At 35.3% G+C, this 17,723-nt stretch overlaps 1 protein-coding gene across 4 annotated transcripts in view; it reads left to right on the plus strand.

Annotated features, from left to right (window-relative positions):
- The window catches only part of MMP16 (matrix metallopeptidase 16), a 168,658-nt gene extending 151,233 nt beyond the window's left edge, over positions 1-17,425 (plus strand). For all 4 annotated transcript variants that reach the window (XM_068185477.1, XM_068185498.1, XM_068185488.1 and 1 more), the window contains 3 exons: positions 3,872-4,022; positions 7,912-8,027; positions 12,568-17,425. In XM_068185477.1, the coding sequence (XP_068041578.1) occupies positions 3,872-4,022; positions 7,912-8,027; positions 12,568-12,902 (602 nt within the window). In that variant the 3' untranslated portion in view covers positions 12,903-17,425. The remainder of the gene's footprint in view (positions 1-3,871; positions 4,023-7,911; positions 8,028-12,567) is intronic.
- Positions 17,426-17,723: the final 298 nt, after the last annotated feature.

Genomic DNA, 17,723 nt, shown 5'->3' on the forward strand with positions numbered 1-17,723 from the left:
CATTGTTTATTTTGGTATGACCTGATCTTGTTGATAGTTAACTTTGCCTCCCTGGGTATGGCTGATAACGATCTATTCATAACATTGCTTTGACTTTTATTCCTTGTGAGGCACAGAGAAAAGTATTGGCATTACATACATCACAGCATATGCCTCTCAATGCTGTGCAACAGCTGTCATTTCACATGATCTTCTGAAACAGAAATGAGCTGGCCTGGGATCATTCACTGGATGCCATCTGTTGTTCACACCATAAGTACCAACTAGTAAGGTCCAAAACACATGACTTCTTTATCATTGCGTTTGAAACTGCCATTAACATCTGAAGCCTTCTGTGTCCAGTCACATGAATTGGCAAAAATAAACCACATGGGAAGAGAGACAGAGAATGATTGAAGATGCTCACCTCTGTCGTTATCAAACCCTATAAGTGAATTTTTATAAGGCATCTCAGTAAAGGTAAATCTCAGGTTAGCAATGACCTTAATCCCAGGTCAACAGAGAACTCAGCTTGCCATGACTGCTCTTCATAGATCTCTGTGTCTCTTTCATTTTTAGTACTTCAAATGGCTCCGTACATACTTGTTCTTTGAGTCCTTTTTTTCCTTCAACTGGCAGGAAAATGGATCTGTTGAGCAAACGGTAGTGTCTGTGCTTGAAAGTGGGTGACAAGCAGCTGTAAAGAAGCTGATAAAAAATTAACCCTGGAAACCCAGCATGGGAGGGATAGAAACTATACCCCCTCTCCTAATTAAAACTCTGATAAAATGAAAATATGCTTTAAATCACCACAGTACAAACACAGAGATTAAAAAACCTTCCTTTAAACAAACATTTAATACACAGAGGGATAGCTAAAATATAAAACCAACTGCAAAATAGCTCTCTGGATTTTCCCTCTTGATGATTCTGGCATACACCTGATCCTAGGTCTTTGGGGTAATATTACATTTCCTTATAAAATATTTATACAGCAGACTACCTTAATGTCCTAAATCTTTATAACAGCCTGTCTAGCGTTAAAGGTAAGTACAAAAACTAATGTGAACCGCCATGATTTTATCTCTTATATCCTCTTTCCAAATGTGTTTGAGCAAAATTTGTTTTAAAACTTTTCCCTTCTATTTTAAATATCATTGTGTCGTGGTTTGACATGGAAGTGATTTTTTTCAGGAAGTTGAGTCAAACCAATCAGTGGTCAAGTTTGGATATTGGCACCTGAAGTGACCACTGAAGATAGGGATACGCCTCTGAGAACACAGAGGGTTAAAAGCAAGAACTCCCAAGAGCTCACTCTCTTTTTGGTTCCAGTCAAGGTGCTGTGCAGACCTCCCCTGCCCAGCCATGGGGCTGGGTGGGGAAGGGGGAGCCATGAGGCCTGGTCGAGGTGAGCTGAGGGGTAGAAGGACTGGAACCGAGCCAGCTCCTGTGGACGGAAGGGTGGAGAGAAGCGGAGATGTCTTTGTCATTCCCCCCCCCACAGAGGGAAGAGATAGAGAGTCCGGATGGCACCTGTAACTTTGCCGGCGCGGAGAAGGGGGGCTGGGGGGGAAGGCGCCCAGCCTTGGCCTTGGGAATCGGCTGCTGGGCAGAGATATCAGCCGTCCAGGGAGTCTGAACTTTTAACCCTTTCCTGAGAAACGAAGGCTTTGTAAAATATTACTCCTCCTTGATTTGAAGTAGAAGAGAGACAGTCTGAGATCTGAGATGATGGAAGAAGAAATTCTCGAGTTGGAAGGAGATGATGGAGTGGCTTGTGGCTGGACTTCTTTTGTTAGCCATAGACTGAACCAAATTCTCCTAACAGAAGCTGCACTTAGGGGGGTGCGTTGGTGGGTCAAGAGACCTGTTTCAGTGATTACCAGCAGAGTAGTAGAGAGAACAGAGGAGAGTTGGAGAAGGTGTGGAGAAGCCCTCTATCTTCAAGGAAGAAGAAGAGGAGAAGGAGACCTCTGTTCTTGGACCCTCAGCCCCAGGGGAAAATGGGGGGGACTGTAGTCCCAAAATGAGAAACTGAGCTGTTGTCTCTTTTGGTCCATGGCAAAGCATCCTTAAAGGAGCCCTATGAGCAGTCTGTCCATGCACGGTGGTGAGAGCACTGTGACATGGAAAGGAGAGTGTCACCATGGCAGATTTTCTCCGGGCAGTTGCCATGTGTGACATGGAAACACAAGGGTGGCAATTGTGTTTCCTGGGGGGGGGGGTCTGTGGCACAGGAGAGACTCCTGTCTCCCTTGAAAGATTGAGTATTTGAATATCTGAAAGGGAGCAACTTGATCAGGATCCTGGGTGGTGTCTCACTGTTGAGTTTGTTTAGAAATTAAGTGGGAGGAGGAAGGGTGTTTTGGAAAGTCTTCATCCAGGATTTAGTGTGTGTAGTTTTTATAGTAGAAGTAGTTTAATAAAGTTCTTTCCTTTGTTACTAAGTTTGGGCCTGCTCTGCTCTGTTCCTGATCACATCTCACAGCAATTATTTAAAAAAGTACATTTCCATGGAGGCGCTGGCATCGCGCCAGTGTCAAACCATGACACATTGTCATGAATAGCAATGGATAGACCAAAGTGAAGAATCCAGTAAGGGCAATGGTTCTCATGTAGATTTCTTCTGGGATTTAGCTCAAAGTGTCCATGTGATGTCAAAGAGTATCTTGTCCTTCAGTGTCATTATTACTAAAACTAGCAATGCTTTTTGAAAAAAATGATGATGCTAGTGCTTTGAAGAGAGAATAAACACATAGTTCTTTTACAAAGGAGCCTATAGTCTAGCCTGAGAAGAGTGTCCTCTTGGTCTAGGGGACAGAACACAAAGAGAAAACAGGTATCCAAGCAAGCTCATCAGATGAGTACATAAATACAAATTGTGCTTCCCCTTTCCTATTTCTAGGGACCATATGGGGATCTTTATTCCCTTTTTTCAGCCAAAGCTGTGTTCTAAAGGGAAGTCTCTGCTGAAAAGACACAGGTGAGAAGTGAGTTTTGAAGAGGAATTACACAAAATATTTATCTAGTAACTGCAATTACCCCTTTAGCAGTAGGGGTTTCATCCACTCAGCACTGCAGTCCAGGAAGCCCTAGGCTGTCATTCATATTTAAAACAGTGACCTAAGTAACCTGGGTAATCTGAGGTTTGTGTAGACACTGTGCTAACATCAACTGGAGTCGTACAATTACCTTGTCTTTTCAGCACTTAATGAGTCAGTTGGGGGGTTTTGAATGATTTTTCACCTACAGACAAAGCTTAAGTCTTATTGCCACTGGCAACCCACCATTACTTCCAGCAACAAAAGGGATTCAGATTCTCAGTTTGCTGTCTTTAGGCCACCCTAAGAGAAAAGATGTTTAAATATTAAATTCTATGTTTTTTTCTGAAATAATCATACATCCTTCATAAGTAATTTAACTTCTTGGGGAGAAATACAGCGTAATAAAAGTATTTGGTCTCTATGAAAATTGTAATTTCTACTTTTTTTTGTGTGTGTTTCTTACCAAATTTTCTTATAAAATTCTCTCTTTCCTCATGAAATGTAAAACTGCTGTGTCTTTTTTCTGTAAATGTATTACATTATCAACCACAGAGTCTCTTATGGTGATTTAATTTTCACTCTACTTTTGATCATTGCATAGTTGGTATTAAAATATTCTGTGGACTTATTTGAAGAAAGGTGCTTTATAAATGCAAGATATCCATAAGGCATATTTAATTTTGCATTTTCTGCAGCAATGGAACATTTTTCATTTCATTGTATTTAGAAGAACCGCTACTATAGACCTTTGGAAGTGTTTCTTATTTCTTAAGAGTGTATTGATATTTCTACTGGCAGTACTGATGACTAACACACATATATGTGTGTATATATATGCTTTTGTACAGGTAACAAGTTCTGGGTTTTCAAGGACACTACTCTCCAGCCAGGCTATCCTCATGATTTGATAACACTTGGAAGTGGAATTCCTTCCCACGGCATTGATTCAGCAATTTGGTGGGAAGATGTTGGAAAAACCTACTTCTTCAAAGGAGATAGGTTGGTATAGGATTTCTGCAAGGGAACAATTCAGTGGATACCATCTAATCATGTTAACCTTTTCTTCTGGTTCTCAAAAGGATGAAATTTACTCCTCCTGCATAGATGGCTGTACTGTTTTCACATGTCTTATAACCTAAATTATATTTTTGTGAGTATCTTGAAATGGGTATAAGTATATCCAGTAGAAATGTTATGTTTTAGAAGTCAACAGGTGAGTCACAGTTGTGGCAAATTGGAACTTAAATATTCAAAGTGGTGTGTTTATGTACACTCCTACATCTTTCTTTTTAGCCACAGTTCTAAACCCCAGAACCCATCAGGCAAGGCATGATCCAAAGCTTTTAAAGTGAGTGAAAATTACTTTGCTTCTATTTGATAATGAAGTAAAAAAGGCAACTCAGAGCTAAACCTGGGAAATAGAGAAGAATTTGAGCATTTTCTTGGAATTACTTCTAAATAAATCTTATAGGGACACATATCTATGATTAGTAATAACAATTTAAAAAAAAAACCAAACCCAAAACAATCCCCCAACAAAAAGACAAGCACAGAATAAAACGTAAAATCCAAGTGTTTTTTCATACATGAAATACTTGTACTAGTCACTGTATCTTTACTTACCTGTCAATAAAAAAAAAAGAAAAGGAAAGGAATGTTTGTCTGCTTTATAGAGATGTCAAGAGAATTGAAACACTGCGAATTGTTTGAATGATGGATTTTACAGGTTTTCAGTATGGTACTGTGTTTGTTGATTCATATCGCTGTGCAAATTTTGTGTGCTCAGAGACAAATTATTAATACCTGTAATAGTTTATTAGTCTTATTAAAACTATGATTACTTTTGTTACTGTGTGGTACTTAGTGTTCTCAGACACTAATAGTATTCATGGATCACTTAAGAAATCAATTTAATGCCCATCATAGAATATGTTTCGGACAGTATAGTTTGCAATTTTATAGCAGTACTGTAAAAATTGCACTACAGAATGCTGCAACAAATTTTATGGTTAAAGCTATTTTTATTATTAAAAAAAATATAGCTCTCCAACACTCATGGTGAGGGAAGAAGATAACTAAGTCAAATTTTTGTAATGTTTTAAAACTAGGTATCATTTCAAGCAATCAATTTTCATAGTGAGTAGAAGATGCCTAAATAATTTGCTTCCTATAGTTGAGTAGGTTTAAAAAAAAAAGTTCAAATTATTTTTCAAGTAATAATTTTCCACCTTCACATACATATTGTAAAAAGATGTACAGTAGGAATCTTTGGTGACTTTTACTTCCTTTAGGCTTTATTCAGCAATGCTCTTTTATATTACCATGTATAGGTAGTTACTTATATTCAGGATTTTCTTAAAATACAATTGGTAATAAAAGAAGACAAAAAGAACTAGAAGAGAAAACATGTGCTGGCAGAAAAGTTGCTACGTAGAGCTAACAAGCACAATGACACTCAGCAGGATATAAATACAATAGAGTATGTTAGAAGATTCAACGTGAGCCTTGCAGAGATAATTGAGCCATTACAGGATATTGACCATCAGTGGGAATAGACCCTTACAACAGTAAGTTTCTCAATGTACATTGCTTATTACATCAAATATTGGCTATAAAATACAAATAATAATAAAAATGACCAAGAAAAAAATAAAGAAACAAGAAAATCCCAATAACCATACCAGTAAGAAGATTTAAAAGTCAAACCAGTAAACAGTCATATGTCTAAAACAGCTCTTGTATGGAATATTATTGTTGTAATTTGACATTATCTATTTCAACACTAACGATAATTCTTCCAAATAATTGTATGAAAACCAAAAAGGGGTAAAAATTGACTACAGAAAACATTAGTCTCTCTGTTATTCCTATCCTACCAGAATTGAGTCATTTGGGACTAGAAAATAATATGTTTGATGAACTTCTTGACACATGTCCTTGTTTATGCCCATCTGGTCCAACTGGTTTTATGCACTTTAGAGTTTAAATCAATCAGTTTTTTCTTCATAAAACTTAATCATCCAACGGCTCAGGATATCATTAAGTAAATAGGCTTAGATATAGAATATAATTTAGGAAATATTTTCCAAATTCCCTTTTTCTCAATCTATTAAGTGGGCTTTGGTTTTTTTCCCCTCTGATATTTATCAATCTTTGAGGTACAGCAACAAGTTTATATAGGCTGTGGAGCTCAAACCATAATTAGGGAGTTTGCTTGTGAACATTTGGTATGACAAATAGAATCAAGACTAGGCTTTTCCTTACCCTGTAGACATGTTCATTATTCCAGTACAGATTGTTGAGGTGGTGTTAAGATCAGTCCTTCCCTAACAGGATTTCTCATCATTGATGAAAACACAGAAGTTTTGTGATTTCTGAGTGTGCACTGAGTATGTCCTCAAAGACTTTTAATGACAAAGTATATCTTTGAAAGTCATTTAGGGCTGGTGGTAAAACAGAGGTTATTAAAAGAAGGAGCTCAAAAAGGTGAAAAGATTGGAAGAGAAAAAGGAAGATGAGAGAAATTTTTGAGGACTGAAATAGAGTTCTGGAATAGAGAGAGAAAAAAAAGAAAATATATTTCTTTAAAAAATACAAACTAAAGACTGAGAAACTTAAAGATGAGGAAGAACTGCTTTCAACGGTATTAATGTCAGAACTTCTTTTACTACTTCTATATGTTGTTTCTGCATGTAAACTTTCAAAGATGTTACGTATCCAAATAAAGAGCATTGTGTTGTTGGCTGGTAGCTGATGTATCTCTGACTAGATTAAGAATTGGGGCTATAAAAATTTAATTTAAGCATAAGAAAGAAAAAATAAATACAAATGTCTTTTTAATCTAACTTGCCAACACTTAACCCACTTGAAATCTGCCATCTTTTAATTTCATTGAAAGTTTAAAGCCAGAGAAACACCCTACAGGGAGAAATGCTGAGGAGTTTAGACCACTTTTCTAAAAAGATTAAAATGTGAATTAATTAGAATGCCTAAGTACCTTCACAGCAACAAAATATCATCCACATAAGAATTTTTTAATATATGCTGATCATAACAAGGATTTCTAAAAACTCAAGTCAAATGAATTCAAATGAGAAACAGGGCCAAGTTTTTAGCAGTAACCAGATTATCAATGATAGTGATAAAACTGTGCTCTAAATCAATGGAGTAAATCAAAATATGAAATGACCCACCAAAATATTAGGATACACAGAGGATATTAGAGATGCTGTACTCTTAGAACCAACTTGTAAGATATGTATAGCAATTTGATCAGCAGTAAAAGAAAAAAGAAATTATTACTATCATCTCTAAGTGTAAATAAATCACAATTGTAAACACTTCTCAGATGTTCAGGATTACTAGAATTGCATACTGAAGCTTTTCAAGTTTGAGAAAGGCTTGCTGGCAAAAAGGCACACAAACAGGTTGAATTTTATAATACACTGTATCTATTTAGTGATAATGAAATAAAAGCTACTGTAATGCATACATATGAAAAGTTAAATTAGGATTGCTGGCAGTATTTTAATATGAATCTACTGTCACTTGCATTATTAAAATATTATGAAAGTCATTCATATACATTGGTTTTTTGCCTCTGTTACATCTCTCTGTGTCGCTGTGCAAAAGCCCTAGGCATCAGAATTTTGGTGATTATAAGCAAGATGCATGCTGGTTTAGTTGTTGAAGTGCAAAAATATTTTATCTTCTATCTATTTACATGAAACAGCAAATAGGTTTATTTGTGATGTACGTTCAAAGAGAAGAAATCCAGTATTTCCACTCGTGGTTAATGAATGTAGCAAGTGTTAGAGGGGGAGAATAAAAAGTTACTCCTCTGCTATCTTACAAATGTGCTTTGTTTTTCTTTTAAAAAATATTTCAGGTATTGGAGGTACAGTGAAGAAATGAGATCCATGGACCCTGGTTATCCCAAACCAATCACAATTTGGAAAGGTATCCCAGAATCTCCTCAGGGAGCCTTTGTCCACAAAGAAAATGGTATGCAAGCATGTTCTTGTTTTAATGATTTATTTACACCCTTTATGTAAGATAGAGTAGTAGAGGGATGATTGACTATTCAGATTAAGCAGTGAAGGAATTATTGATATATGAACTGAGTATTTACTGCTATAGAACTGGCTTTAGTGAAAATACTCTTTGTTTGTGTGTACTGTTTAACCTGGGGCTGAAAACACTTTCAAATTTAGTATTATAAATCTTACTTGCCATTCTTTTTTTCTTCTGTCTTAATTCATTTTGGTTTTGTTCTCTGATGGATTATAGTACCTCTTAAAACAAGCATCATAAACACAGTATATTTCTATTGAATTTTCAAGGTGCTGGCCTTTTAAACAGCTTAGAAAGTATTGCTTTCATTCCCAAAAGCTAGTAAAGGGAAGCAAAATCTTTATCTAATCAGAACTATCCCAATGAATTTATGTAAATCAAAGATGTCATAAGTCCATGATATAGAAAAGCAGATAACAGGGATTTTAGTATGATGTATTATCAAGATGCATCATCACATACCTAGAGCTTGGAATCTCAGCTGGACACACCAGAAAACAAATGAGAGCAGCCAAAATCTCCTCCATCTTAGGAGAATTCAGTGCTACCCAGGGGATGGTGGCCAGCTGCCAGCAGAGCCCTCAGCTGCACAGAGGTTTTAGATCCTTTTGAAAGGAATAAAAATATGCATTTGTTGTATCCTATCATTGTTGGAAAATTGTTATATGGCATATATGATTTATTTATTAGCAGGTTCTGAATTAATTATGTTTGCCTCATAAGACAGGACACCTATCTATTGCCATAATATTTTAATTTCCTTTTAATAAGAAAATAAAAAGATTTCTTTCCTTTTATAAAACATTTTAGTCTCCTATTTCAACCTCTAACTTGATTAAGTAATTTACCATGGAAATGTTTGGGTTTTTTTTCAAAACTATGTTGAATTGCTTCCTTGCTTTAGGTCTGTTGTACCCAGAAGAAGAAGCCCTGTCTGTATTTTGGCCTTTTTGCTAGGTTGGATTTTTTGTGTTGCTTTTAACTAGAAAGTAGGTCATTCAAGATGATATTCTGCATATATCACACTCAATAATTAACTGTTTTTAAATATGCATATATGTAGAAATAATCACAAACGTTATAGAAATATATATACATGTATATGCATCTCTGTGTGTGTATCATCTATATCTGTGCATAAATATACATATATAGACATATCTCTGTATATAAATATATATAAATAGATATATATATATATATTATGTACTGAGCTCAGGTACCTGTGCCTCCCATTAAAAATAAAAACTATCTTACTATAACCCTTAGACCAGTGAGTTTGAAAGCATGCAGAGGCAGAGCACCCATTCCTAAGGCATGAAAGACTTTTGAATACATAAAAGGCTTCTCTTTCTAACCCCAGTGGTTTTGATAGTCTGCTGGACTCTTTGGATGAGAAGGTTAGTAAAACATGACATGAGACTGTGGAGGAGGTGAAAGGAAAGAGGAAATTCTTGAGCATCTCAGAAATCCTATAAGGGCCCCAGGCAGAAAAAGGGACTGAAAAGGACACCATAAATTTCCCAAGAAGACCACTAAGACATTTTCCCTGAAATCAAGAAAATAAAGTCTTAATAAACAGTTCACAACTTTGCTGTTGTTTGTATGAGGAGAGAAAGAAGCAAAAGCAGATGCAAATAAGAAATACCACAGCTCAGTTGGAAATAAATTGATTAAATTTTGCCTGAAACTGCTTTTATTTCTTTGGACAGAAGCAGAGACGATAAAGAGCTTTTACTATAAAACTTCATAAGGAAACATTGAAAGCATGTTTTTCAGGGAATGAATTTCATTTTGAAGTATATTTTTTGCCTTCTTTTACCTTTTTGTTGTGCAAACTATGCAAATGAACACCTACAATAACTCTGATCATGCAGGGGTTTCCTTCAGTGATGGCAAAAAAATTTGGTAATCTTGCATTAAGAGTTTTGGAAAGGATGAGAAAAACCACTTTCCTACTCTAGTCATGTCCCCCTATAAAAGCTTGTTAAGATACAGGTACAGATACAGGTAGCACCTTTGAAACTTGCCCTGCTACTTCCCATTTTGTGATTTGTTTTATATCACTGTGGTAGAAACTCTTAGGAGGGGGTGAAAGAGAAATTTCCTTTCTTTTGCTACACAGAATCTGAGATCACACAAACTTCTCCAAACTGGAGAAATCTTTCTTTCTATCTTGAGAGTAGCACAGCAAATTTAACTTTCCAACCAGAAATTCTGCTGAAGTGGATGGTGGGGCAATTTTTAGGTAGAAGAAAGAGAAAAGGTAGTCTAGTTTATTAGTCCACAGGCCTTTTTTGCCTTATACTTACTACATAAGAACATTTGCCGTAGCAGTGACTGCTGAATCCTTCAGTGCTGCTTGGGTCAGGTATTGCACTCACTACTCAGTGACTAGTACCTAGAAAATGGTAAGGATCAGCACTCAAAACAGGTTTAACACATCTAACAGATTAGATGAAATCACTTTCAACAGTTGTGTGAAGTCATTTGCTCTGTCAGGAGAAGCAGTAAAACTACTGAGTCTCTTAGAATTGTCCTTCTCTGCTGGTAGCTTCCACCTTTCAGCTGTAACTGATTATTATACTTGTTCCTACCTCAGCAGAAATGGCAGAAAAGATTAAACTTTTAAACTTTTTAAAAAGTTTAAACAGAGTTTTCCAGTGGAAAATGTGCTCTGATTGAAAAAAATTGTATTGGATCTCTAGCAGCTGTCAATTCTTTTGCTGCTTTGTTTTAATTTGACCTTTTGCTGCATAAAATCAATTACTACTAACTAAAATCTGTATTTTGATTTACCTCTACCCCTGAGTAGAGTACATGTATTCTGCATATATGTATGAATATAGATTTAGAGGTGTCACATCTGTATATGGTCTCTATATATGTGATAGAGTATTGATAGAGATAATACATCAAATTTCCACACTTGAAATATTTATCCATGGCCAAGATGTGCAGTACTTTGTGAAAGGCATATTGTTATATGGAATCCAAAGATAGGGTAACTGTGGTTCAAAATGCTGAAATTTTGCATTTGATAATACTTCTAATTTGAATTGCAGATTGCTTTAAGGAACTTTATATGTGCTAAAATTTTAAAACTTCATCAAATTTAAATAATTCCAGTCCTCTTTTAGGTTTTATTCCAATTAGAATAGAAGGCATTTTCTGAACAAGTCTATCTACTCTTTTGATAGAGATCAGTACTTTTTGTATTTTCTTTTTTTCAAATTGTATTAGATCTTTCTATAAATCTGTTAGCAAATTTTCAGGTAATAAAAATGCAAGGAACTAAGGAAAGGAAAAGAATGTATTTTCATTGGCTAGGAAGGTTATTAAAATTACAAAAATACCTAATGTACAAGAATGATGATATAATCAATTTTTTCTGTAAAGTGGTAGTAGGTGATGAAGACTTTCCCTACAGTTTGAGCTTCAAAATAGACTATCAAATTTTTCTTTTTCTTAACATTTAAAAATTGAAAGAAAATAACAATTGATTGAATAGGTGGTTAATAATGATATTATTTCCAGATAGGCAGTTACCAGCCTTTTCAGGAAGTATTGTAAGCTACAAATAGTGCCCAATCTGTCTTTGTGGCCTTTAATACTGCAGGAAATATATGAGATGTATAAAGGGAAGATAAGAAAAAATCCAGCTGTTTCCATTCAGTTCATAAACTGTAGGAGGTTTATCCATCCTACCCGCCCATCCTGAAGGTTTTTGTCTTGCCAGATCAATGTCATTTTTCAGCCGGGATAATAAAGTAATATAGATTTTCTTCAAGAGTCAAGCTTTTTCTTCATTAAATCATGTTTAATAATAACATTGGATTGTGCCTGAATGAAAAAAATATCAGGTCTTTACAGAAAACTTAAATCTGGTTACACATTTTATCTCATGTGAAAAATGCTGTTATTTCATCCAGTCTCCTTCTGAAGTACAACAACAGTCTATGTAAGATTGAAGAGGGTCAGTTCACATTTCTGGATAGCATAGCATAGCAGAGCATTACAATTTGTTTCAGGAGACTTCCCGTCTTGAAGATGTCGGGATGCTTTAAAGTCCTGTCCCTGAGGATTCCAACTCTAATTGGTTTTCCAGTGAATGAACAAACTGGCCAAACCTTGGCTTTTCATAGACCATATTCTCTGGAATGATTTGATTATTTTTGTAGTAATGAAAGAAAAAAAATCCCAATTTACTAAAGATCAACTGAAGAACAACTAAAGAACAAGCAAACAATAAAATCAAAACAAGATCCCCAAACTCAGTGTTAAATTTCTAGAGACAGTAAAGAAATAAAATTTGTAAAAAAATATTTGAAAGACTTCTAACTGAAGTCTATTGCTTATGTCTTTTGATTTTTTTTTAATTACAAAAAAAAATGATACCAGTAATTTCCATAATTGTATATTGATGACGTGATTTCATATGACCATGAATAATTGCTACTTTCTTCCTCAGGCTTCACATATTTCTACAAAGGAAAAGAGTACTGGAAATTCAATAACCAGATGCTCAGGGTGGAACCTGGCTATCCCAGATCCATCCTCAAGGATTTTATGGGTTGTGATGGACCAACAGACCGAGATAAAGACCGACACAGCCCTCAAGATGATGTTGACATTGTCATCAAACTGGACAACACAGCCAGCACTGTGAAAGCCATAGCCATCGTCATTCCCTGCATCCTGGCCTTGTGCCTCCTTGTCTTGGTTTACACTGTGTTCCAGTTCAAAAGGAAAGGAACACCCCGCCACATACTGTACTGCAAACGCTCTATGCAAGAGTGGGTGTGATGCAGGGTTTTGGTTTTTTCTCTTTCCCTCCCAGGAGTTTGTGGTAACTTGAGATTCAACACAAGAGCTGTTATGCAGTTTCCTAGCTAGGAGCGGGCATCTGTCAGTCTGAAACAAAGCTGATCCTTAAAACCCATGGGGTTGCCTGTCCTGCGCATGAGTGGCGATTCGCTCAGCTGGGAAGCTTCCATGATACACAGTATCTGCTGTTTCTTCAGTCCTTTGTCTTTCTTTGTCATTCAATTCTAGGCCTTCCCTCTGCACGCTCAATGCCCTATAAACTATCAGGATTAACTAACGAAGAGGAATAAAAATATCTCCAATGTTTCTACATTTTTCCCTTAAGGCCTGTTCCCCTTCGAAGAATTTTTTGCTGAAAGTAAATTTTTTTAGAGAAACACAACAACCAACAATGGAACTTTCAGGAAAGTGAGAAGACCCAAAACAGCTTTGTCTCCAAAGAGGATTGCTTTCTGTCTGCTACGGATAAAGTCCTATACTCCTACTTCCAATTTTGTGAGGTGGGAGACTCGGATGACATGCAGGACTTCAGACTGTTCGGACAGCCATTTTCCAACAAACAAGGGGCCAAAATATCTGCAATATAGTAACAGCCTTAATACATTCATTTTGTGTTTTTTACAGCTGCTCTGGGCTATGTCCTCAATGTTTTAAACTCATATTCAATACTATATTCAAGCAGAACCTTTTTATTGGTTGGTTTGATTTCTGGTTGGTTTTCCTACATTATATTTCCCAAGATGTACCATGCCAACTACCCCAGGCCTTTTATAGGTCTGTCAGGAGCACTCATTCCAAAGAATGGTGAAAAGCAGTGTGTCTCTGAAGTGGATTTCAATGAACTAAAACAACAGACATACTATTGAGAGACTTGACACTGGTATTATATTGGTGGTATAACCCTTTGAGAACTATTGCATCCAGTTTTCAGAGTCTGGTGGATGTTATTCTTGGTCATCATTAAATTACAGAATTGTGTTTGGATAATACAGGTTTCAAAAGAAAATCAGTTTTTCAAAACAGATTTCTTGTGACTGCATTTTTAATTATTTGCATTATTGATAGAAAAGCATTTGTAACATAAATAGAAAACAAAATATATTTACCAGCTACTTTCTTGTTAAAGGAACCAAACATATTTTAATAATTTCTACCACTTACCAAGATTTTTTTCTGAGCTGTCAACACTTTTATAGCTTAGCCTCTTATCTTAACTATCTTGGATTTCTCTCTTGAGACTGTGTTGCATGACAATTCAATTTGCCTCTGCAGAGGTAGAGTTACAGTTTCAAAAGAAAGCTAAGAAGATGACTCTGATAGTGCATGAGTATCCTCTGGTGTGTTACCCTTTTGCATGTTCATCATAGTTCTCAAAGGGTTAAAATTTCTGGCCTTCAGTCAAACAAGTATCAACTGACAGAGCCAAGAGATCACCAAAACATTTTGTCATTCTATGTAATTTGTGCTAACAGCAGTATTGTCATTTTCGTGTGACCTGCAGAGCAGGTTTGTATCAATAATTTTTTCCTAGAGAAAAGTCAGCAACTGACAGACCTCTTTATTGATTTTAGGAGCTGCTTCTTGCAGTGATAGGCTTTACAGTCACTGGGCTGTGAACTTATTAAAGATGGTCAGAATGATGCACCCCAAAAGTCAGACACCTGGTTTTTTATGAAAGCCAGGTTTTGAGGGGAGTAGCTTTTGCAACAATGAACAGCTTGCCTTGAACTTGATTATTGACCTGTTGACTGTCATTACCAAGTTAAACATTGTCTTCTGTGAACAGCTTCACTGTCTGAATTTCCTCGAAGTGTACTGTCCTTTGTCTTTGACCTTTAACTTGCAAACTGGCACAAACTGAAGGGAATCTGGTGTTGCAAATAAACTTAGATGAGTTTTATTTCTTGAAAGGCCTGATAGACATGATTCAAAATTTGAGAAAAAAATGGAAGTGTTTTAGTAGGAGAGAAATTGCATAGACTAAAATATTTATGATAGGTCTGTAGAAAGGTATTTTGCTATGTATACATGCACACTCTAAAAATGAATTACAGCAGAAGTTAATTTTTATTTAAATTGAATACAATTTTCAGTAAAAAATTATTATTTCTACAAATATCTAGTTATTAATGAAAAGGTTATAGGAAAGTATTAAAATACTTGAAATGTCCAGTATGGGCTTTTACATAAAATGAGACTTTTATACTATGTTCAACCAATTTCTTACTGGTTTCTTAATCCGCATAACTGGATCACTTTTTAGAGAGTGTAGGTATATATGCATATATATTATGATTATTATTGTTTTGGTAATGGATAGCTTGACTGCCTTGAATTTATATTTATATTGAGCATAGCATGAAAAATAATATGCCTTTTTTTCAATTACATGATTTTATATTGATTTGAGGACTTATGAACATATGTGGCATGCTATAAAGCATTGCAAACTTATTTCTTAGAGAATAAACAGATATACATATGTATGGTTAACAAAAATGAAGATTAGAAAAAGATACAGTTTTACAACAAATATGCAATGCAGATGGCATTTTGGAGATGTTTTGTAGAAGTACTGCATACTGTAGGTTAGAAGCGCACCAGTATCAGCCCATAACATTATTTAGTAAATCCAAGTCAGTTGTTGCTGAAAATATAGATTTATTGACAATTTAGTTGCACAGGATTTTTGCTGTGGATCAGCTCATTTGTTGAATTTGAAATTCTATGCTGTTTGTCATATGTGTTAAGATGTGTGTTTGTATACTTATAAAAGCGCACAAACACACACATACATAGACATGCACATTTTAATCCTTTGAGAAATTTTTATTGTCAACAAACTACTACAACTTATGTTCTGCTATAGACAGAATAAAATTATTGATGTTGCTGTTCCAATATTTTTCCCTTGGATAGTTGGAGGAAAATACTGAGAGAACTACTTATTCTGTATTTACTTTTCCTCTACAGTAGGAGAATTCATTTTATATATTTTTTTTAAGTCAGAACAGCATCTCATCTGTTTTTTTATTCACTTGAAAATTTCATTTCAGTTTTGAAATATCTTTCATGGCAGCTTTAACTTTTTTCTGCAACCGTTTCCCTGAAAGTAATGAAGTGCTGAGCATGCTGACTATTGTTCTTTGATAAGGTAACAAAAATATTTGTGTTTGGAGAATTTAACTGTAATTATGCAGAAAGGTAAGTGTGATAATTCTAGTGCTTGGTATATTGTACATGGTAGTTACATGAATACATGATAAGTTGATCATTGAATCTATTTTCTTTTACTTAAAAGTGCATATATGCTATATACAGAGAGAGGGAGAAAAAAAATATATTGGCATGTTTATGTCATGCAAAGCAAGATTGTGTCAACATTTCTGTTATATACTCATGTTTTCAGTAGGTTGCAACGTAGTCATAAAGGTTTGCTTTAAGTAAAAGATGTAGGAGCATTTGTGTTCACTGTAATTTCCAAATACATATTGGCTATTTTCAAATTATAGAATTCCAGAGTAAATTAGTGATGTTGCCTGATCTAATTTTGAACTCAAATTAGTAAAAGTTCTAAGACAATTTTTATTTTTTTGAATAGTTGTTTCTCTACAAAGGCCTATAATGATTAGAATTAAGAAAAAGCAAATTGAAAATATTTTCAGGTCTGCAATCTGGGTCCCTGCTCATGTGCCGTGACTTTTTTAATAAACATTTCCATATTGCTACTGTCATGATCTGTATTTTGGAACAATACAAAACTGAATAGTGTTGTGTTAATCAGCTAGTCTATCAAGCTGACTACACAAGATCATGTATCTTCAGAGTACTATGGTCTGTATGATGCAGAAGGCCAGAGTAGATTATGGTAGTGTTTCCTTTGGCCTTTCAATATCTAAACCTATGAAAAGGTTATTGACTGTAGAAAAAAAATAATTTTTAACAAAAAAATTAAAAATATGTAACTATATTTACTGGATAGGCTGGGATGGAGAGACTCAAATGGCTCCAAAGGAGCCCTTTCAAGTCTCCTGAATAAATGTAATACATATTTTATATATTCCTATGAACTTTTGTTCTTTTTCTTCTGTCAAAGTGGGAAAAGGGAGGGGATAATTAAAGAAAAAGATTTTTAAGGCTAATTTTGTGAATTAAAATAACATAAGCTAATACATCCAAACATAAGGGGCAGACTTACACTTTTTTCTTAGAAGCATACTTCACATCCCCAGTTGCTTGATCAAGACTCCTGTGCCATTAGCACTGTGGGTTAAGAACAGAGTGTAAGGCTTAATTTTTTGAATTTTCAACTTTTTTTGGGGGTGGGGGTCTTGCTTTGCATTCTAAATGTCAGTTAAATGTAGCTTTTGGTACCAAATGATATAGAATCTAATTCTAGCGTGTTGGTTAGAAAAAAGTGCATAGTCTAGGAAGTTGGTCTGCCTATTAGCAATGGAAGTACTACTTTTTTTTTTTTTTTTTTTTTTTTTTTTTTTTTTTTTTTTTTTTTTTTTTTTTGTGTTTGAACCATTGTTAGGACAAATCTTAAAACACACACATAGTAAACTGAACAGTGAATGTTCCAGGCACTGGATTTTTAAGGAAGTAGAAATGCAAGCTACCATACCATTAGCAGCCTACTTTGGAAAGAACATGAGATGACTGGGTGGAGGAGCAAGGATATGAATGCAGGGGCTTGGATTGTCCTGGCTCCCACTTCTCCTTATAACATGGCCTAAGTCTCACCACCTATTGCAGAGGTGAAGGGAGCCATGCACCATGGCAGTGGGAGATGTGAAG

This window comes from Anomalospiza imberbis, chromosome 1, assembly GCF_031753505.1.
Source record: "Anomalospiza imberbis isolate Cuckoo-Finch-1a 21T00152 chromosome 1, ASM3175350v1, whole genome shotgun sequence".
NCBI lineage: Eukaryota > Metazoa > Chordata > Aves > Passeriformes > Viduidae > Anomalospiza > Anomalospiza imberbis.